Genomic DNA, 21,378 nt, shown 5'->3' with positions numbered 1-21,378 from the left:
GCATGACCCTTGATGGAGAAGGAGTTCCTGGTTCCCTAAGTAACTGAAACGCCCTGCCCCACAAAGGATATTTTCCTGAAGACCCAGTAAACCAACTTCGTAAATTGGTGCATTTTTCACAAGTTTGAGAACTAAACCCAGAATCCGCCCCCTCCCCTCGTCCTTCCTCCATCAAGCTACAGGCCTTACTCTTAACTGATGGGAAAAACTGCTACAAATTTACATAAACAGCTCTTTTACTTGTGCTCAAAATCTCCTGGGGCGGGCACGAGTCTCCGAGACTCAGGGGCCTGGGTAGGGCGGCCAGAGCAGGGATTAGAAGACAGGGCCGCGCAGGGCCACAGCGAGGGCGACGGGCACCGGGCCTCTAAATCACAGCGAGGTTAGTGTCACGCGCCCGCCTCCGCCCTCCGCCCCCCGCCTGATAAAGCAAGTCCAGCTTCTTCAAGGACTAAAATTCCAGCAAGGCCCTTAGCTGCTTTGAACTCCAGTAGGAAGGGGTCCGAGAGCGACCACGGCGGCCACACCCGCTCCGTCCGCTTACAGACCGAGTAAGAGGATGCGGCAGTTCAACCGCTACCCAAAGGCCTGGGCGGGGCGTCATGCGGCTCCTGGGCGCTGGTTGGTCATTCCTTGTCCCCGCCCCCTCGGCCCTGCGCCGCCTCGGTGTCCTTTGACCTCGATTTCAAGCCATGCGCTGAGCAGCGGTTGGTCCGGCTACCCTTAAACTTGAGTTGAATCCACCCAATGAGGAGCGGGCCTTGCGGGGACTGTCGGGAAAGGCGGCTGGCCTATATAAGTGGCCTGCGGGGCGTACCCTCGCGTTGGGGTCGCGGTGCAGGGCTCTGCGGAAGACGCGTTGGGAGAGTGGCCTGTGTTCGCTAAGGCAGCGCCTCAGGGACGATGGCGGAGGGAGACAATCGCAGCACCAACCTGCTGGTGAGTCGAGGGGGAGCCGAGCAGGGCCTCCGGACATCGGTTGGCTTCGCCAGGCGGTGCTGCGGCCTCGTTCCTCTGCCCCGTAGCGGGCCCCGCCCTCCTCTCCCGGTTCCCGGGCGCAGACGACGACGCCTGCCCCTTGGACCTCTTAGGTAGCTCCAGCGTGGCGGTCGCTAGATGTAACGACCCCTAACATCCCGGGGAGGGTACGCGACGGGGTGAGGAGGGCGCGTGATCAGGCACCGCGAGTGATCACCGCGAATAGGGGATGAAGAGGAAGTGGGAGTAGGAGGGCTTTGATAAGCCTGGGGTGCAGCCTGGGACAGAGGGCCGCGAGTGGCCTGTCGAGCGCTTCTCAGTCCCAGGTCCCCAGTCGTATCTGGGTTTCGTTCTTTTCTCCGCCCCCCACCCCCCCAGTACTTGGGCAGGGGTAGAGAGTCAAGGGGCTGCTGGCGAGAATTTATTAGAGCTGGCACCGCTTAAACCGCAAAGAGGCTCTGAGCTCACCGCGGGGAAGCGGGACTAGGGGACCAGCAAGGTGGATAGTGGGAGGACCTGGCTTTCGTCTGGAGTTTGTAAGGGGGGTGTGTGTGTCACAGGACGACCTTAGAATAAGCAGGGGTCCGAAGGAACTGCAGTGACGTTATCACAGGCGGACAGAGTCAACCTCACTACAAGTTGCACGGCATGATCTGGCAAAAACAAAGAAACAAAACACGGGAGAAATCTTTGCTTTGTCTCCGTTGCTTTTCCCCAAGGAAAGACCGGACACACACCACGACCACAATGAATAGAGGAACCAAAGAATTTAGTGTTTGACGATTGATTTTTCCAAGAGGCCAGATGCTAACTAATTAAGTGACTTTGCAGAGCAGTTTTGATTGTGCACGATTTTCATCTTGCGTTGGTTTTTAGAAATGCATGACCTACTCCTTTAAACGCACACACTTCTCAATAGTTGGCATAGTTAGCCCCAGCCAGGTTCCATTTAAGAGGATTGATTGAAGCACAAAGAAATTGCCCAGATTCACACAGCTTACTGAAACGACAGATCCTGCTTGACCTGGAGCTTAACTGTTCTTTCCAGCAGAGCAGCGTAACTTGAGAACAAGGCCTTTGGCTTTGCATTTCCTCAATTCAGATCTCTTAACCTCTGCGTATCTGATAGTGTAACAATACCATCCTTTTAGCTTGTTGGGAGGATGAATTAAAGCATAAGTATATAAAATACTTCGAGTCTGTGGCACATAGTAATCCTGTGTTTAACCGTGTTAAGTAGGATATACAAAGTCAGAAATGTGAAAGTCACCTAAGTGATGAGTGTGGCACAGATAGCATCTTTATTATGATTAGGCTGCATTTGCATCTTTCCCTGTGATAACATTTATAAGAACATGTGGGTTTCTTGTTTCATTTATTTTTCCTGTACCAAAACCAGTTTAAGGGCTTTTTACCACATTAGCTTATCCTAAAAGCCTACTTCGCAGAGAAATTTGAAGTCTCACCAGATGTCCTGGTAAGTGTAAGAAGCACTCCGTGTATTGAGATATATTGAGCTTAAGATGCCTCATGCAATTTGGTGAAAGTAGTTTGAGTTAATTGTGCAAATGATGCCAGCATCGAAATGATTCCATTACACAAAGCTATTTTAAAAATCGAATGCTGTTCAGGGAGAGGCTTTCCTAATGGCTTTAGAAGTAGGGGTATAAATCAGTGAAATGACAAAACAACAGATCTATTCTAACCACCCGAAAAATGAGTGAACTTAATGTGATTTAATTTTATATTTTGAGGGCTGCCACTTAGTAGTCCATGACTTTGAGAAAGCTAGTTACCATTCTGAGCCCACTTTCTTTAATTGTTAAATGGGTCTAATTATCCCCACCTTGAGGGGCTTTATAGGAATTATGTCACATTCTTTATGAAAAGAGTAGCCCAGAGCTTGGACTTGGAAGTTGACCACTGAATGATAGGTGGGGTTTGTTTGTTTTTTTACTCGTAATTAATTTCTGTCTTTGGTACCAAAATGGCAGAGTGTTTTAGAAACTGATTTAAGATAATGATTTGGTTAAGAGCTGTTTTACATTCTTGGTGCCTTAAAATAATTTACCTCTCTAGGAAGCACAGAGATGCCGAGAGCAGTAAAATGATCACTTTACACGTTGATCTTCTCTGCAGGCCGCAGAGACTGCAAGTCTGGAAGAGCAGCTTCAAGGATGGGGAGAAGTGATGCTGATGGCTGATAAAGTCCTCAGATGGGAAAGAGCCTGGTTTCCACCTGCCATCATGGGTGTGGTTTCTTTGGTGTTTCTGTAAGTGAGCTCTTAAATTAATATGGATGATTGTACTTGTTATTAATAAGGGCTCAGGTAAAACCCGGCCTCCATTTTTGAAAGTGCCTTAAGTCTTTTGTATTGTGTAATCTGTAAAGAATGCCTTTTCTTAAAGCACTTCTAGTTTTCAGAATTTATAGTACTTACGTAAGCTCGGTCACCTAATGCAGTTGAAAAAATCAGTGGCACTCACCCTTTTTGGTCTTAGGATCCTTTACACTCCTAAAAGGTATTGAGGGCCCCAGGGAGCTTTTGTCTCTTGATATTCACATTAACCATTGCAGCTATGATGTCATGTATTCTGAAGCTTCTCGGAAAACTACTTGTGAGAAACTTAGAAGGAAAAGGGCAGATAACATCTTTAAGACTCAAAGGATTAAATGAATAAATGTCTTCAGCTAGGAATAATAATGACTGTTTTTCTAACCTTCATTATTATTATTTTTTAAACAGGACTATCTACTATCTAGATCCATCTGTTCTGTCTGGTGTTTCCTGTTTTGTTATGTTTTTGTGCTTGGCTGACTACCTTGTTCCCATTCTGGCTCCTAGAATTTTTGGCTCCAATAAATGGTAGGTGGCGTAATGACTTGGCAGTCTAATTTCTGTGAAGTTACTGAACCTGGTGGCTGTGATTACTATGCAGCGAGAATTGTCTAATCATCAGATACCTAGAGGTTAGGATTGTTGCTTTTACGTGAAGAATTTCTTAGGTGATGCATATAAATCATGAGTTTTCAGTATTTACAGTTCCATAGTTCCTTTATGGGCTAGCATTTATTTTGGCTTTTTTTTTTTCTTTATAGACCTTTTATTAAAGTGATATTTTTTGAGGTAATGTTTTATCAAATACTACAGAACTCATAATGAACTTTCTGTAGAAATTGTTTACATTTTACATTCATTTTCTTTGATATTTAAGATAGTATATTTCGCAAGCTATTTTTGAAAGAATACGGAAATAGTAACAGATTTTTTTGTCCATTTATGTAATGAATGTCTGCTGTTAGGCACTGTTCTAAGTGCTGTGAAATATTTTAACTTTTAAGATTGATCTTGTGTTTAAGGTTGATACTGAGGCAGTGTAGTGGTAGTTAGCTAAATGCATAGCAAGTGATTCAGAACAGATTCATTCAAATATTCTAACTTCCTTCTGATCCAAAAAATAACAAAACTAGATGGAGTAGATTTTTTGTTTGTTTTTTTGGTCCTAGTTGCTGTTCTTCCTTGGTTGTTTATTTTTAATTTGATTAGTAGTCTACATGTGCCTTTAGTTTTTTGTTCAATTATAATAACAAAGTATAATACCAAATTATTTTATAATTTTATAAATTATATAATTTTTATATATAAATATAAATTAAAAATATTTTTAATAATTATATAATTTATAAATTATAATTCTGTAAAATTAAGACTTTTTAAATTAATATGCCTTATGGATCTTTAAGAATAAATTTGGACATTTTAGGGGAATATGCTTAAGTTATGGGATAATTAAGCATGTTTATTTAAAGATGTTTCCCCTATAGCAGAATGGATTAGTGGTAGAAAATGTCCTTTGAATTGTTTTTCACATGTAACAATGCATTGCTGCTGTGTTTTGGGCAAGTTTGTAACCATGTAATGTAACAACTTAACAAAGGACATCATCCTCTGACCTTGAGTTTATTAGTCAGATGACATTCTAATCTGCTAATTCATAACTCTGGGAGAAAATTTTTCAGAAGTAAACAGTGAACGTTTCATGGTAATCAGTATGTGGCTCAGTCCACAACAATTTTATTTTTTGATCTTAATGGAGAAGGAAGAACACTGTTTCATAGCCACAATTCAGCCTTGATCATGGGCAGCATGTAAGGTCCAGCTGCTGACAAGGAGTCTCAGGGCTCATCAGGAGCCCTTCTGCTGTATCTGTCACTGCAGTTTTACAGGGACAAGAACTAGAGGAGAGAAAGGTACATACATATCTGCCCAGTGAAGGGTCTACTTCACCATAGCAGCCATCATATCTGTGTAGCAAAGACAATACAAGGGCGAACTTTTTTTTTTTTTTTTAATCATAATTAAAAAAAACAAAAAAGGGCTTTCTTGGAGGATCTTTTTGTATTTTTACTCTATTTTATTTCTATTTTCCCTCCCTGGGACTAAATTTATAAAGAATTTGGATCTGAGCTGTTGGTTGCTACCTTGGCATCAAGTGGGCATGAAGCCCAGTATTATGCTTGGAATGTAGTTGTTATCATCTTACTGGAATGCTCAGATACAGCTGTTGGGTAGAAACTTAACGTCCTCCTCAAAACAGTGAGACCCTGATGGGCTACAACCCAGGATTCATTAGAATCTGAAAAATAATACAGGAGTAGAGAAATTAGTTTATACCAATTATAACATGGTCCATAGTAGCCTTGAGTCTTTTGTTACTATAATTAGTTAAATGTGGCTTTAGAACCAGGGATTACCATGGCTTTGTGCATACACGTGTCTTTTTTTTTTCTTTTTTTTTTTTTTTAACATTTATTTATTTTCGAGAAAGAGAGAGGCCATGAGCAGGGGAGGAGCAGAGATAGAGAGGGAGACAGAGAATCTGAAGTAGGCTCTAGGCTCCAAGCTGTCAGCACAGATCCTGACGCGGGGCTCGAACTCACAAACTGGGAGATCATGACCTGAGCTGAAGTCAGAGGCTCAACTGACTGAGCCACCCAGGTGCCCCTACACGTGCCTTTATGTAAAAACTCATTCCTGTGCTATACAAGGGGTCTTAATAGTACAGAAACTTTTTCACGTTCATAAGAGAATGGTGAATTGTTTTTTATTTAGACTTTCTTTAGGGGATAGCTTTTTAAATTTGAGAGGATGATATTTTCTGTTTACTATAAAGATTTGCTTATAGTGAAGGGGAAAATTTTTTTGTAGGACTACTGAGCAACAGCAAAGATTCCATGAAATTTGTAGCAATCTAGTAAAAACTCGACGCAGAGCTGTGGGCTGGTGGAAACGCCTCTTTACACTAAAGGAAGAAAAGCCTAAAATGGTACTTTTTTTGTTTTGACTTATTTAAGTAGAGCAAAATTTTAAGATCGAGTCCATTTTTATTCATTGTAGCCTAATGATGGCCTTTTTGTTTTAATAGTTGTAGTTTGATATTTATTATTCATTGGTTTGACTCCTCCAACTACATTTGTAAATGTTTATCTGTATGAATTAGATTGAATTATTGGAAGTTAAAATTATATTTTGCATTTAACTTTGTACTCTAGCAGAGCAAAATGTTTCTTCTATGCTTACTAATATCAAAGTAAAAGACAAATACTTAAAAAGCATTTATTCTCTTATCTCTTAGCTTCACATGAGGTTACTATGTGAATTATTAATTGTAAAAGTATAATTGAATTTAAACTAATTTATATATAGAATGACAGTAATTCTAGAAGGGAATGTGTATGAATTCTATAAAGTAGACCTAATGGAATTTCCTATGGGTTTTTATGTAATACATAAAACATAATATGTAAGATATATATAATCCTTAGATACGAAGTCTTTTAAGAAGAGTTGTAACAAGTACTGGATTATTTTCTAACCTTTGAAACAGCGTCCTACAGTTAGGCTTCTGGGTCTGTTTCTAGGGGTTGATAACTTCTTGTTGTTTTCATTGTTAGTACTTCATGACCATGATCGTTTCTCTTGCTGCGGTTGCGTGGGTGGGACAGCAAGTCCACAACCTGCTGCTCACCTACCTGATAGGTAAGTCTCTGAGGAGGGGCTGTAGACATATTCTGGCCGTAGAAGTCTGAGTGGGACTTTGTAAAGTAGTATCTGTGTGCTTGTCGAGTTGGAAGGTACAGATGGAAGAACTGCCAGTCTAGAAAGAGAATTAAAACCTACAGCCTTGCTTTCTGGGAGTTTGTGGTCTTCGAGTAAGTTAAGACATACTAACCAAGGTAGAAAGTGGTGTGGAAGAGGTAAAAATAAGCAGCATTCATTATCTGAGGTTGGGGAGTGTGACAGAAGTTTCAAGGGATCAATACCAGTGAAAGTAATGGAGTGCCTGATAGTCTGGGAGACTAACTTCTATAAAATGTAATCACCTGTAGGAAGTTAATTAATGCCTCCTTAATTTTGTTTATTTTTAAGTGACTTCCTTACTGTTGCTTCCTGGATTGAACCAGCACGGAATCATTTTGAAGTACATTGGAATGGCCAAAAGGGAGATAAATAAGCTTCTCAAACAAAAAGAAAAGAAAAATGAATAATGCGTCTGCTTTACTGAGTGTAATGAATGGCATACACCTTGTCCTTGGGAACAGTTTCTCTTAATGCTGTCTGGATTCTGAAATGTTACAGAAATAGCTCCTTGCTCTCCCTGTTTCTGCCCTTAGTAGAAATTCAGCCTTGCCAAGTAAGGCTTTATGCATCGTGTCTTCATGTGAAGTGTAGCTGAATGCATTCTCATCACTTGGCCTTATGTGGACAATTCATTCGTGAGTACGACTTGTTTTGATTTTTCTCACCCAGGTTCATTGAATTCTTACTTTTAGGCAACTTCCTTTAAAAATACGTAGTGGTGAACTTCACCTTTTAGTATACTTAACTGTGACGTTGGATAATTGTTCCTGTTGATCTTCGCTTTAGCTAGATACAAGGTAGTGGTCTGTGGCTACAGGAAGCTGGTTCTACTGTCTGCTTCCACAGTCTGCTTAAACTGTCTGGCTCCATGAATACAGAGACCAAGTTTCCCACTTCTGATGAAGAGACCAATTAAGTAAGATTCATTCCTCACACTGTTTCTGTACTGTGGGAGAAGATCCTTCTGGAATCAAATGAAACCAATTCCACGCCCTAGTATGTGTTGGTTTCTGCCTTGTGCAAAACTTAGCAATTTGTAAGAAACACTGATCCTTCTTCCCAAATGGGGAGTATGACAGGCTTAGAGCTCTTCTCTCCTTGCTCTGAGACTTCGAGTTAGTAGATCCTTAAAGGCTTTTTAACAGCAGGCTTCTAAAAGTTTGTGTTAAGTATTTTTAGCATATTTTTAATTTCAGATTTTCCAGCTGACTGAAACTAAAGTATATAATAGGTTAACACTCAGGTCTATGACCTTCACTCCGACACCAGCCAATAAAGGACAGAAGTCTTCCTATATGTAGTCAAGATTTCATTTCATTAGAAAATAAATCTTATCCCTACTAATTTTTCAAGACCAGACTAAGCCTTTTAAAGGTAAGCCTCAAGATTCTCATTTGAAGGTAATTGTGGGCTGCTTTGGTCCCCTTAGATTTGGCATACGAGGTGGTGACTATGCTGGCATCTGACTTTTTCCCTAGTTATTTCTGTGAAGAATGCAGGGGCTGTCGGGGAGAGCAGACTTTTGGCGACGATAGGTGGCCTCTGGTCTACAGAGATTTTGTAACTCCTTGGAAAGTGTAGAATCATCCTCCCTCTCCGTAGCTAGAAATTTAGAATAGTTGAAAACTGTAGGAATTGAAACTGAGGGCTGAAAATGTGACATTTGGGAACAGTTCTTAAACTCTGATTAAGTAGCTGTAATATAGTTTTGTGAATTTATTGCACTGATGCTGTAAAACCTGGACCTTGTGGTATATCTGTCCCTAAATAAGTGTCGTTTTCTCCCCTTCAATATTACTGTAAACAGTGGCACCCATTGTAGCATAATGTTTGATTTTTTTTTTTTTTTTTATGTTCCATATGAAACCTACAAACTACCTTAATTTTTACATGTGTTTTCCATTGTAGATAAGCCTGTCTTGCTGTCTGGATTTTTTTGTGTATATGTGTTCTACCAATTAACTACTTTTGCAGTTTTAATCTTGTATTATTTCTTCTACTTGGTTTTGTGTAAAAGGGGAACAATAAAGCTGGAATCCCTCCTTGTGTCTTGTTTTCTTTATACCTTAGCCATTAAGGTGTTGACAGGATGTGTGAATCCAGTCACTGAACTACCCTGAGTGATCATTACATGCCTACTCTTGAAGAACAAAATGAAATAAAAGGTGTAAATTAATTGATGCAGCAAACTTCAGGCACCGTGCTAGATGGAAAAGGAGATACAACGGAAAGCCATGGCCAAAGATGAAGTATGAGAGGGCCGTGCTGGAAGAACAGGCAGGGAGCAGTGCAGGCTGGAGAGAAAGTGCCCGTTATGGTTACTTCTGCAGGACCCAGCTCAGAGTTGCATGACGTACTCGCTTATTGGTGGATGACTTCTGTACTTTGAACTCTAATCATGAAAAGTTTTACTGGCACCTGGGTGGCTCGCTCAGTTAAGCATCTGACTTGATTTTGGCTGAGGTCACGATCTCGTGGTTGTGAGATCCAGTCCTGCTCCGTTCTGAGTGTGGACCCTGCTTAGGATTTGCTCTCTCTCCTGCTTCTGCGCCTTCCCCTTCCCTGCACTGGCTTTTTCTCTCTCTCAAAATATAGTAAAAAAAAAAAAATTTTTTTTAATTGAGGAAGGAGTGCTTGCCTGGCTCAGTCAGTACAGCATGCAACTCTTGATCTTGGGGTTGTGAGTTTGAGCCCATTGGGCATAAAGTTTACTTAAAAGGATTAAATTGTTTGATCAGTGGGCCTCATTGTCTATACTTAGTGGGTCTTAGGAACAGATTCAATATCAAATTCTGAGCCCTCTAACCATTGCTCCCCACCCCCCACCAAAAAGTTTGGCTCCTTCTTAGAGCCTTCTGTGGGTTTGGTGATCTCCAGAAAAGGAAAATCTTAGTCATGGTGGGTCTGCCCATGGTCACCTGAGTTTTGAAATGCTGGTGTTCTTCCATCCAGCTGTGACTCATTCTCAGGCCAGCTTGGCTACCCCTGTGCCAGCTCGGGCTCCAGCAAAAGTCCTTTTTTGACACTGGCCTTGGCACCATCTCCAGTGGAGTTCCCATCATCCTGGAGTTCACAGGACACCAAGAGGAGGCTGTTTGGAGTTGGTCGGGTGAAGAAGAGTGAAGGGGGGTGCCTGGCTGGCTCAGTTGGTAGAGCATGTGACTTGACCTCAGGGTTGTGAGTTCAAGCCCCACATTGGGCATGGTGCCTGTCTAAAAAAAGGCACTTTTAAGTGCCCTGTTTACAGGACAAAAAAAAGGGGGGGATTTCTGAGTGTTGAGGAGAGTTGATTTTTACCAGTATTTTATCTTCCACATGTTGACATTTTTTTTTTTTTTTTTTTTTTCAAAAAGTCGGCCACTTAACTGACTGAGCCACCCAGGTGCCCCCACGTGTTAACATTTTTAACAACTCAGATCACAATCCTCTTCAAAGACCTCAGCAAGCAGGTTCCAGTTTGCCTACAGCATATATGACAAGCTTGTGAGGCAATTTACACATGGCCCTCGTCCTGTTGCCATATGCCTCCAACTTCTCAGTTTCAGCCCAGGCATATCTGTCTATATGATTCCATTACTTCCTAGTTCTTGGAGCTGTTATAAGCCTAGAATATCTATTGCCCCACAGGTCTTCAAGTTTTGAGATCAGGTAGACCTAGGCTGAAACCACATCAAGTAATTTAATAGCTTAGACAAGTAACCACTTTTTTGTTTTGGCATTTATTTATCGGTTGGTGGATTGATTTGTTTGTGCAAGTGGGGGTGAGGGGGAGAACGGGGCAGAGGGAGAGACAGAGAATCTCAAGCAGGCTCCACCCTCAGCAGGGAGCCCAATGCAGGGCTCAATCCCACAACCCTGGGAGCATGACCTGAGCCAAAATCAAGAGTTCTGTGCTCAACCAACTGAGCCACCCAGGCGCCCTGCTTTGACTTTTTAAATTAAGTCAATTTGGGGACGCCTGGGTAGCTCAGTCTGTTAAGCGTCCGACTGTTGATTTCGGCCCAGGTCGTGATCTCACTGTGAGTTGGAGCCCCACATCAGGCTCTGTGCTGACAGTGCAGAGCCTGCTTCGGACGCTCTCTCTCTCCCTCCCTCTCTGCCCTTCCTCTGCTCTCTCTCTTTCAAAATAAATAAATAAAAACTTTATTAAAAAAATTAAGTCAATTTCAGATTGAATTTCATTTTCTCATTTGTGAAATGAGGGTAAAAGTACAGATCTCCTAGGGGCATTATACAACTGCATTTGTTTTGAGGATTCCATGAGTTAATTTACTGGAAGCACACAGTGGCCGTCACGAATTGGTAGTGTTGGTACCCTTCATGACACAGGTCAAATGGCACCTCTGTGAAATCTTCAACTTCCCAGGCCACCTCTGCATTCCCACAGCACTTCATCGGCATCCATTAAAGCACACTGCTCACTATTATATTGTTACTTAGAGGTTTGTTTTCCCTCTGAACCTCTGAACCCTGAAAGAGGGATCTGAACCTCTTAAGGTCAGAAACGTATTTTCGTCCTCTCTCCATCTCATACAAGTCCTGGCACACAGAAGACACTCATTATATGTTTGCTGAATGAATGAGTGAAATGTATTAAGAGAGTGGTGGTACTATTTTTCTGTTTATGGGAAGGTTCTTGAAGGAAAGTGGGTTTTTTTTTTTTTTTAACGTTTATTCATTTTTGAGAGACAGCGAGCGAGTGGGAAGGAGCAGAGAGAGCAGGAGACACAGAATCCGAAGCAGGCTCTGGGGCTCAAACTCAGATTGCGAGATCATGACCTGAGCTGAAGTTGGACACCCAACCGACTGAGCCACCTAGGCGCCCCGAAAGTGGGTTTCTTAACTCCCCACTGTTGTTAATGCCTCAATTAAGGTGAACTGCACATTTTTAGTAAACAAGACATGTAAGTGTACAGAGAACCAGTTCATCAAAGTAATTTTCATTAAGGGAAACCAGGGTGGTTCAGTTGGTTAAGCGTTCAACTCTTGATTTTAGCTCAGGTCGTGATCTCACGGTTGGTGGGTTGCGGGGGGTGGGGGGGCATCAGGGTGATTCTCTGCCTGGGATTCTCTCTCCCTCTCTCTGCCACTCCCACAGAGAGAGCACACTCTCTCTCAAACTAAAACAAAACAAAAAAACCCAGCTAATGGTCCTTTTGTAATGTAAATTATAACCAGAGAATTCTGTATCCTGGAGCTGTGCAAACTGAGAGTTTTGCTTTCCTCAAAGTTCACTTAGGTCATGCCTACAGCCAGCAGGGGGCTCAAACTCCCAACCCTGAGATCAAGAGTCACATGCTCTACTGGCTGAGCCAGCCAGGAGCCCCTCAAGCTTCACTTAGGATTTGAGAAGAATTAGGAGCAAGGTGGGCTGAGAGACTACTGTTGATTGAGCGCTCACTCTGTCAGGTTTTGTGTTTATTCTTCTTACTGAAGTGTAGTTGATACACAATGTTGTTAGTGTGAGGTGTACAACATAGTGAACTGAAAATTCTGTACATGATGCAATGCTCACTACAGTAAGTATAGTTACCATCTGTCACCACGTGACATTCCTATAGTGTGTTAATCTCTTTTATATGGATTATTTCATCTATCCTCATAGCAACTTCAAGTGATTAGGAGCATCATTCCCATTTTACACATGGGCAGACTGATTTATTCACCAAATATGTATCAAGAGCCTACTGTGTGCCAGATAATTTTTCTAGGAGCTGTGAGTACAGCAGTGAACACAACTGACCAAATCCCTCCTTTCTTGGAACTTAATGGACACAGTTAAATACACTTTCAATATTCCAAGTGCTATGGACAAAATTTTAAGCCAGGCAATGGAGTTAGGAGGAACGGGGAGAAGGCTCCATGAGTGTGTGTGTGTGTGTGTGTGTGTGTGAATAGAGTCTGGGAAAGCCAGCGAGCCAGCTTCCTGGCAAACTGGAAAAACGTTCAAGTTAGAGGGAAAGGCAAATGCAAAGGCCCTGAGGTGGAGTACGCTTGGGGTGTTTCTTTGAAGAAACAAGCTAGGGAAGAATGGTGGGGAATGAGGTCTGTTGTGCCAGGGCCAGAAGGCAGGTGTGCACATCACGGAGGACCTTGTAACCTTTGCAAGGAATTTGCATTTTGCTGAGGGTGATGGGAGCCAGTGTGTGATCTGATTTAGGTTTTAAAGAGGTCATTCTGGCTACCTGTGGGAAAAACAGGGGTGAGTATAAGGGAGGTCAAGGGTGAAAGCAGCGACCGAAGGAGGCTATTGCAAATACGTGGGACGTTAAGTAACTAGCCTCAGGTCCCTCAGCTTCGGAGAATTCACTCCCTTACAGGGTATCAGATCCCGGCTTCAAGCAATAGCTAAAGCTCCCTGTTGTTCCCATTGTCAAAATACACTAAGTGGGGCACCTGGGGGGCTCATTCTCCATTAAGCGGCTTGCTTCCGCCTAGGTCATGATCTCCCGTTCCCCAGTTGGAGCCCCACATCAGGCTCTGTGCTGACGGCTCCGAGCCTGGAGTCGCCTTCGGATTCTAATCTCCCTCTCTCTCTCTGCCCCTCCCCCACTAGTGCTCTGTTTCTCTCAAAAATAAACATTTAAAAAAAAATACATTGAGCATTTACTACATGCCAGACACTGTGCAAGCCCTTTGCCCCATTATCTCATCCGACCTTTGCAATAACTTTCTAGAGTTAAGTATTATTATCCCTCCCCGCCCCGCCACCTATTTAGGGAAGGTTCAGAGAAAATACGAAGACTTATTAAAACTAGTTCTTGTCCGGGTGCAGAAATGTTGATAAAAACTACTGGTTCAGAATCCTGAGTACCTTTTTTTTTTTTTTTTTGAAACGTTTGTGGCTTTCATCCAAACTGTGTATCCTGGAAGTTTTAGAAAGAAACGTTTGGAGCTCCAGTAAATAATTTCTAAGAATTAGGGAGCACTGACTTAAAAATATATTTTTGACTTTGAAAAAGTAATCTAGGGGCACCTGGATGGCTCAGTCGGTTGAGTGCCTGACTTCGGCTCAGGTCATGATCTCACGGTGCCTCGCGTAGGGCTCTGTGCTGAGAGCTCGGAGCCTGGAACCTGCTTCGGATTCTGTCTCCCTCTCTCTACGCCCCTCCCCCACTCTTACTCTGTCTCTCTGTCTCTGTCTCTGTCTCTCTTGAAAATAAATAAATGTTTAAAAATTTTTCCAAAAAAAAAAAAAAAGGAAAAATAATCTATACACAGGTGTGGAAAAACAAACCACAATTGTATATAGAGACAAGCAAGTCTTTCATCCCAGTTCCTCAGGCCCTCGTCAGAGGCAATTATCGATTTGCGTGGGTCCTTTCAGAGATACTGTAAATACACAAATGTAAAAATCTATTCTAAATGGTGAACAGTTATTACAACAAAAATTAGCAAATATCTCAGCCATTTTCAGTTCAGTTTTTTACAGAGTAAGGGCTAGAAAGGTGTCAACGTCGATCCTTCCCACCTCGCCCTCACCTGGAGAGGTCGATTCCATCGATTCTCTGCTTCTCATCCCTGAAGAGGCTCCGCCCCTTCACCCGCCTTCTTCCAGTAGGAAATACTTTTTTTTTTGGCCCTCCTTTAAAAGTCTCGCGATAGGCCGCCCGCTTCCCATAACGCCGTGCGCTCGCCCCTCCCGTCCTCTTTCCGCCATCTTTCCGCGCCGGTGAGTACTTCTCTCTGAAGGATCCAACATCATCCGTTGGCTATCTCTGCCATCCTGCAGTCTGAGCCTCAACTTCGGTGTTCTCTGATGGTGCCAGGGCCTTCTTGGGCGGAGGATGCTGCGCTTGCGAGGGTTTGGGCAGGAGTAGAGGAGAGTCATGCCCGTCCGCTCCACGCTCTGCATTTTGGGGATCCCGGTTTGAGAAACGCAGGCCGCAGCTCTGGCGGGAACGGAGCAATCGGCCGACGGGAGAGGCGGTAGACCCAGCGTGGTCGGCGGCTCCAGGACCTCCCCTTAGTGGCTGGGGTAGCGCCTTGGCTCCGGGCGGCGGGAAGCATCGGGGACGGTGGCCGACGTGGGCCGAGCTGGCGTCCCATTCCTTCAGCCGCGCTGTAAGCTTAGGAGGGTGAGGCCACTCAGCAGGGAAAAATTGCCTTCTGCCTGGGCTGGCAGTTTGCTGGGAGCTAGCTTAGATCTTCTGGGCTCCGGGATTTCCCTTGATACTTTGTGGAACTTGAGGAAGCAGGTTGGATTCCTACTGTTGGAGCTTGAAGCATGCTTTGGGCTCCATCCTCAGTTTTCACAGCGTTATTAGAGTATCGGGCAGTTCGTGCACATTAGGATAGAGTCGTGTCCGGTGCACGTAAAAAGTTCTACTTGTCACTGTGGTACGATTGCTGCCGGGGCACAACTTTGGGTGGCACACGTACCGACGTTTTTAGTTAGTGTTAGTGAAAGCTAAGTATCTTTCGGACAAGGCTGACATCGAATTTGTTGGTTAAAGGGCAGTGTTAATAGTCCAATTGCTGTTGGATTTCAAAAGTTTGGGAAACTTGCCTGGTGATTTGCAGGTCCCGTTCTCAATAGCTGAGCGACCGTAGCTGATATTGCGCGGGGGAACCTGTCTGCTTAGAGATAGGACAGTTTAATGATAGAGGCAGAAGGAAAAGGATGTGTTTGCAGTGGAATGATTGGGAGCCTTTTGATGTTGAGAATGCCGGTAAAACCCCTGTTTTTCCTTCCCTGAACAGCCATAATGGTGCGCATGAATGTCCTGGCAGATGCTCTCAAGAGCATTAACAATGCTGAAAAGAGAGGCAAACGCCAGGTTCTTATTAGGCCATGCTCCAAAGTCATCGTGCGATTTCTGACTGTGATGATGAAGCATGGTAAGTGTGTTTTATGTTTTCATGTAGGGATACTGAAGGAATCCGTTCTGTAGACATTAGTTGTGCAGGACAGGACTGGGAAGATGGGGGAGCTAGGTGTAGGTTATACTTGGAAACTCATGCAATGCAGTGGGGCTGTGGAAGGGGTAGTTGGGACATAAGCTATTCAGGAAGCGCTGAGTAAGTTAGGACTGTTGAAAAGAGGAGGAAGTTTGTGACTGTTGCTCTGTTAGTAGTTTGGGAGCTAAAATGGCCTTTCTTGGTGTAATAACTGCTGCTGCAACTGGTCGTTGAGCATATCTTGAGCTCTTCCAAGAGTTTTGGGATGGAAAGGAAAATGGTTGCGGGTCTTGGGCACAGAGTAGCTTAATGGGAGGCAAGGAGAAAATAATCCCCGTTAGAATTGCAGGGTGGGTTGTTTTGGGGTGTTGGCGGCCGGAAAAGTTTTGATTCAGAGCAGCGGTCTTTTCCTAAACCATGTAGACAATCAGTCACTTGAGGTGATGTGAGAGGAAAGTAGGCAAACAGTGGGAATCCTAGAGCATAAGCATTTAGGTCTGTTAAGTTGATAACTTCTTTTCTGTAGGTTACATTGGCGAATTTGAAATCATCGATGATCACAGAGCTGGGAAAATTGTTGTGAACCTCACAGGCAGGTTAAACAAGGTAAGAGTTGATATCTTCCACATAGAAGAACTTTAAGAGTTTCCAAACATGGTGTTAAATATGTTGTAATTGGCCTTATAAAACTGAATTAGTGGTGTGCTTGTTCCACCTAGTTAGGGTAAAAAAAATTAAGAATTGATTGAAATCATTAATTTTTATTGTCATATTTTGATTGATTTTTTTTTTTTTTTTTTCCTCTAGGGTTGTATTTGCTCTAGAATTGTTAGTTGACCTAATGTTTGTGGAGTATGGGGGCTGTCTGAAGGGAGATGCCACAGGGTGGGGTGCATTGATCTCCTGATGGTACTGGTGTTTGAATATCGGATGGTACGCGCTGCCCACCCAGTGGCTTGAACTTGTGCCGAAGGAAGGTCTAATCCTATCTGTAAATAACTTTGTTCTTCGTCTCTCTTGGTGATAATGTTGTGTTTTTTGAACAGGATTGGGTTCTATAACAATATTAATACCTACATTTTTACTGGCGTGGGCTGTATGGGTGTCTTTGAGTTTCGTGCTCCATTTCAGTTTGCATTGTCAGCATAACCTGTTGGATATATTTGATCTGATGTGGCTTAATTTATTGCATGTGTTACGGGGCAGGTATCTTTAACAAGTTAGGGTCCCTGAATTGCTACCCTACTTTTTGTGTTCAGGTTTCTAGCTTTCAGATTTGCAAGCAGCTTGACATCCTGTGGTCCAACACAGATGAGGGGAAAACAGGTCGAGAAATGAGTCGTTAGTGGCAGGGGCCAGATTGATTGGTAAGGTTATTCCCTGGTCCAACAATTTGTTTTATAAAGTTGCTTCCTTGTCTAGTGAACTTGCTTCATGTGTGGATACCTACCTAATGTTGGATGAAAACTACTGAAGGTGAAGCTTTCATGAGAGATTAGAAGAGTTTTCAAGTTAATTTTGAGACTGTTCTAGTTGTTAGCCAGTAGACTCCAGCCAAAATAGAATTTGGATTCACTACTCATTGTCACTCAGACCCTCACAAAGTGTTTTTGAAGTAGAAGAGGGTGTGTTTTCCTACTCTTAGGAATTAGGAAGCTGACTTAGGCCCAAGGTGCCCTCATCTCGCACTGCCCAACAGTGGCAGAGCTGGCTCCAGAACATAGTTGACAGTGCATTATAAAACTGTCCCACAGAATGACTTGAAGTTTAAAAAACAACGACAAAAACCTCTTAAGAGAAGTGCTGCGCACCCAATTCCTCTCGAATATTCACTATACATAAAACTTGATAAGTTTGAACAGTGTTTCCCAAGTGGAACTCCTTTGTGGCATTCTTGTTCTGTGGTAGCTTGAAAAATGGTGGCAGTTGAGCTTTCTGACCTTAGCTTTCTAACCTTGGTGGGGCAAAACAAACATCAGTTTTCAGTTTTTCTCAGCTTCAGTTTTCCTCCCTTGTAGGACACCGTTGCCTCAGTTTCCTTCATGCAAGAGATGGATGTACCCTTACTGTGGAAGTTTAATGGGGCTGAGAAGTAAGGTAGTGTTTAGAAATTAGATTGAAATTCCGGTTTTGGTCACATCCTAAGATTTGTGTGGTTTAGGAGAGGTTTAATTCTTTTAGCCGTAAGAGATTTTGTTGCTGGAATAAATAGAAGCCTGGGTGTGGTCGAGTGGAGGCCTCACAAGTCTACTGTTACAGCTTGCTTGGAGGAAGAACTGTTTTGCCCTTTTCCTGTGTCTGTATTCCTATTTTCCATTGTGGGGTTGCTCTTGACAGTTGACACCATAGCTGACAAGGTCTTGATGAAAAGGAAAACCTGAGTGGGTCTCCTGGCTTAGGGCATTTGGGCCTCAGAGGCCCATTTTCAGTTTCTTTGGGTTCAGATCTGCCTGTGGAAGTGTAACTGCTGTAAAAATTTGAGTAAGTTCTAACCTCATAGTGTCCTTTAGCTTCCTGTTAGGCATTTTGGAGTCGCAAGACTCCTGTGTGGATGTGCACACGGCTGTCTACCTGCTCTCTTAGCCCTCTGGAGTTCTACTTGAATGGTACTAGTCCTGAGTGTTCTCACATGATCATCTCTGGTGTATAAATATCAGGAACCTTTCTGCATTGATATTTACAAGTGTGTTAGTGATTTGTAGGGTAGAGATGTGAGGGGGGCATATGTAGCTCTAATCAAGGAGATTTTTGATCCCCTCATGTTTTACTTTCTAAACCCAGTCGATCTAGTCAGGGATCTTGAATGAGCCTACAGTAAGCACAAACAGTCTGCTAGTGGATGTTTGAACTTTTGTTGTGTTTTAGGATTTGCATGTAATTGAACCATTAAATGTTTAGTGCTCTTGGTGACCTCTCACACTGGAAGGTGATTGTTGCTGTGTCCCAGTAGCAAACAGGGCTGGTAACTGTAAGGACTCTGTTCTTTCTGGCTTCCACCCATTTTGCTAGATTAGTTGATTGTAAATGTACCCTGGTAGTTCATTGACATGGAACAGCAGTTCTTAGATTTCAGTTTTGTGTCTGAAATTTTTTTAAGTTCTAATATTTTGCACTTTCAGCTCATAGGTGAAGAATTGGTGACCCTGCATCTTCATTTCAGCCTTACTATGTGAAAAAAAAATTTTTGAGTACAATTTTGTCTAAGTCTTAGTCTCTTATCTCTTTAAAATCTGGTTATTTGTTTTGGGACAACTAGCCCATAGGGATGTACGCAGTTGACCTGATCTTGCCATATATTGCCTTGTGTTCTGCCTCTTCTGTTTACTTTTTAAATAACTTTTTCCAGGCATAGTCGTAGTTCAATGTATTTTTGAAATGACGTGGATGTTAAGATTGCACAGAATAGTTACCCAATAAATGCTGAGTTGGTTGGTTTATATGATTATTTAGATACAGATGCCATTTGTGTTAATTTTTTTCTGGTATTGGTGAGATGTGAACGGTGTTTTCTGTTATGCTTTTACAGTGTGGAGTGATCAGCCCCAGGTTTGATGTACAACTCAAAGATCTAGAAAAATGGCAGAATAATCTGCTCCCATCCCGCCAGTTTGGGTGAGTTGACTTTCCTCATACGAAAGAAATTAATGCTAAGGATTGCTGTGGTGCACTTGGACCACTAGAATGGAGGTTTTTTTGTTTTTGTTAGAGTAGTAATTGTCTCCATCCCCAATCGTCCTGACTCAAGGATTAGCTCTCTTGCGTTGCCATATTTCATGTGCTAAGCGACAGTGTGTCCCCTTTAATATCTGCTCTTTTGACTCCGTGCATATAGTTCATATTATATTATGTTCACTGTGATCTTGTTCTATGGCTAGAATCACTTCTGAACCCTAGGCCTCTGGGGAAACTCAATCTCTTCATCCTTTTAAAGAGAAGGAGTTCAAATCCTTGCTTTCCTGCTTTAAAGCTGTGAGGCCTCGCATAACTCCTAGCCTTGGTTTCGTCATCTGTAAAAATGATAATTCTCTTCATTTACATTATCAACTGATTTGATTCTGGCAAAATACTTTCAGGCTCTGACATGATCCAGTAAGCGCTTAGCTGTTTGTGGTTAAGAATGTAAGCACCCCCAGTCATATGTTTGGTGATGTGGTTGGATTTATTCCCACTTCATGGTTACTGTTTTCCATGTATAGTGTCATGAATTATTTCTGATTATAATTATGGTGCTAATTTTAATGCCTCACAGTTTACTCTGATTCCCATAGTAACCCTTGAGGTAGCCAGGCCAAGTAGGATTTCCATTGTCCAAATGGCTGTCTCTACAATAGGTTGCCTGTGATCATATAGTAAGTGGCAGAAACAACTCAGTCAAGTTTATGTTTACGCTTTATTGCTTTAAACTGTCTCCTTCCCTGAGAACAGAAAATGACAGTTTGAAATTAAAGGAGTTCAGTTTTTGTTTGCAGTTAGGTTTAATAGCATTGTGTCTTGGTGTTAGCTGAGGGCAAGGCTGTAGGAGTGTGTTGTGTAGCTAAGGTTTTTGGATTTGGGTCTTTGGTTCCAGGAGCCATGCTTGCACTTGCTGGCCCAAATAGGCAGCCTTAGTCTCTGCACCCTATTAAGGGAAGGCGTCTTAAGCACTGATGAATGTTGGTCTTTTTCTGTACCACAAAGCGGCTCTATGTTGAACTGTTTTTAGGAAAAACTCACCAACATGTTTTTTTGTTTTTTTGTTTTTTGTTTTTTTTAACTTTCCATAGTTTCATTGTACTGACAACCTCAGCTGGCATCATGGACCATGAAGAAGCAAGACGAAAACACACAGGAGGGAAAATCCTGGGATTCTTTTTCTAGGGATGTAATACGTTCATACAAATAAAATGCCTCACTGGACTCTAGTGCTTCCCTCGGTCGTTTTGAACTTTACATCAGAGTAGCAAGAGCGTCACTGTGCAGCCTTTGTTAATTGGGGAATGCTGTTTCCCTGAAGTGCATAAGAAAGTCTTGCCTTGTGATAACTCACACCATCATGCTCATGGCTCGTCAGAGGAGGTTGTATCTAGCCCTGGATCGCCGAATCTGGGTTGGGGTCCAGGTGGTGAAGCTTTCCCTTTCTGGAGTCTTACGTTAACCCTCGAAGGAGTGATGCCTTTCCTGATGTTAGCTTGACAACACACATTTCATGCACTGTTCTTAACTGTCCTAAAAATATGAGATGGCTACAGTTAACTGTAAGTGCCTATGAGGAAGCAGGCAGGAAGCAGACCACTAGAGCCCACAGCTCACTAAGATTTATTTCTGAGTAAATTTGGATGGCATGTCAGTAACATATTAGAAGTATGTGTTTGTAAAA

General features: G+C 42.7%; 2 protein-coding genes across 2 annotated transcripts; both read left to right on the top strand.

Moving 5' to 3' along the window:
* Nucleotides 1–783: 783 nt before the first annotated feature.
* On the top strand, nucleotides 784–9,163 carry ARL6IP1 (ADP ribosylation factor like GTPase 6 interacting protein 1). Its single transcript, XM_049638329.1, has 6 exons — nucleotides 784–939; nucleotides 3,118–3,251; nucleotides 3,726–3,845; nucleotides 6,189–6,306; nucleotides 6,935–7,019; nucleotides 7,410–9,163. Exons 1-6 carry the CDS (start codon nucleotides 904–906, stop codon nucleotides 7,526–7,528), a joined length of 612 nt encoding a protein of 203 aa, XP_049494286.1. The 5' UTR covers nucleotides 784–903; the 3' UTR covers nucleotides 7,529–9,163.
* Nucleotides 9,164–14,718: 5,555 nt separating this feature from the next.
* Nucleotides 14,719–20,923, top strand: RPS15A (ribosomal protein S15a). The gene is made up of 5 exons (XM_049639144.1): nucleotides 14,719–14,793; nucleotides 15,825–15,962; nucleotides 16,549–16,628; nucleotides 19,549–19,634; nucleotides 20,786–20,923. The coding sequence occupies exons 2-5, from the start codon at nucleotides 15,830–15,832 to the stop codon at nucleotides 20,877–20,879; spliced, it is 393 nt and encodes a 130-aa protein (XP_049495101.1). The 5' UTR covers nucleotides 14,719–14,793; nucleotides 15,825–15,829; the 3' UTR covers nucleotides 20,880–20,923.
* Nucleotides 20,924–21,378: the final 455 nt, after the last annotated feature.

This window comes from Panthera uncia, chromosome E3 (assembly GCF_023721935.1).
Source record: "Panthera uncia isolate 11264 chromosome E3, Puncia_PCG_1.0, whole genome shotgun sequence".
Taxonomy (NCBI): Eukaryota; Metazoa; Chordata; class Mammalia; order Carnivora; family Felidae; genus Panthera; species Panthera uncia.
Note: the sequence above shows the minus strand (reverse complement) of the source record. Positions and strands in the feature narration are given on the sequence as shown.

What these genes read in the sequence shown, in the direction of transcription:
- ARL6IP1 (XM_049638329.1), top strand. Translation starts at nt 904, where the DNA reads ATGGCGGAGGGAGACAATCGCAGCACCAACCTGCTG. An exon ending in AGGAAGAAAAGCCTAAAATG is followed by an intron (nt 6,307 to 6,934) that starts GTACTTTTTTTG and finishes TTTCATTGTTAG; the next exon opens with TACTTCATGACCATGATCGT. An exon ending in GCTGCTCACCTACCTGATAG is followed by an intron (nt 7,020 to 7,409) that starts GTAAGTCTCTGA and finishes TTTATTTTTAAG; the next exon opens with TGACTTCCTTACTGTTGCTT.
- RPS15A (XM_049639144.1), top strand. Translation starts at nt 15,830, where the DNA reads ATGGTGCGCATGAATGTCCTGGCAGATGCTCTCAAGAGCATTAACAAT. An exon ending in GACTGTGATGATGAAGCATG is followed by an intron (nt 15,963 to 16,548) that starts GTAAGTGTGTTT and finishes TCTTTTCTGTAG; the next exon opens with GTTACATTGGCGAATTTGAA. An exon ending in TCACAGGCAGGTTAAACAAG is followed by an intron (nt 16,629 to 19,548) that starts GTAAGAGTTGAT and finishes ATGCTTTTACAG; the next exon opens with TGTGGAGTGATCAGCCCCAG.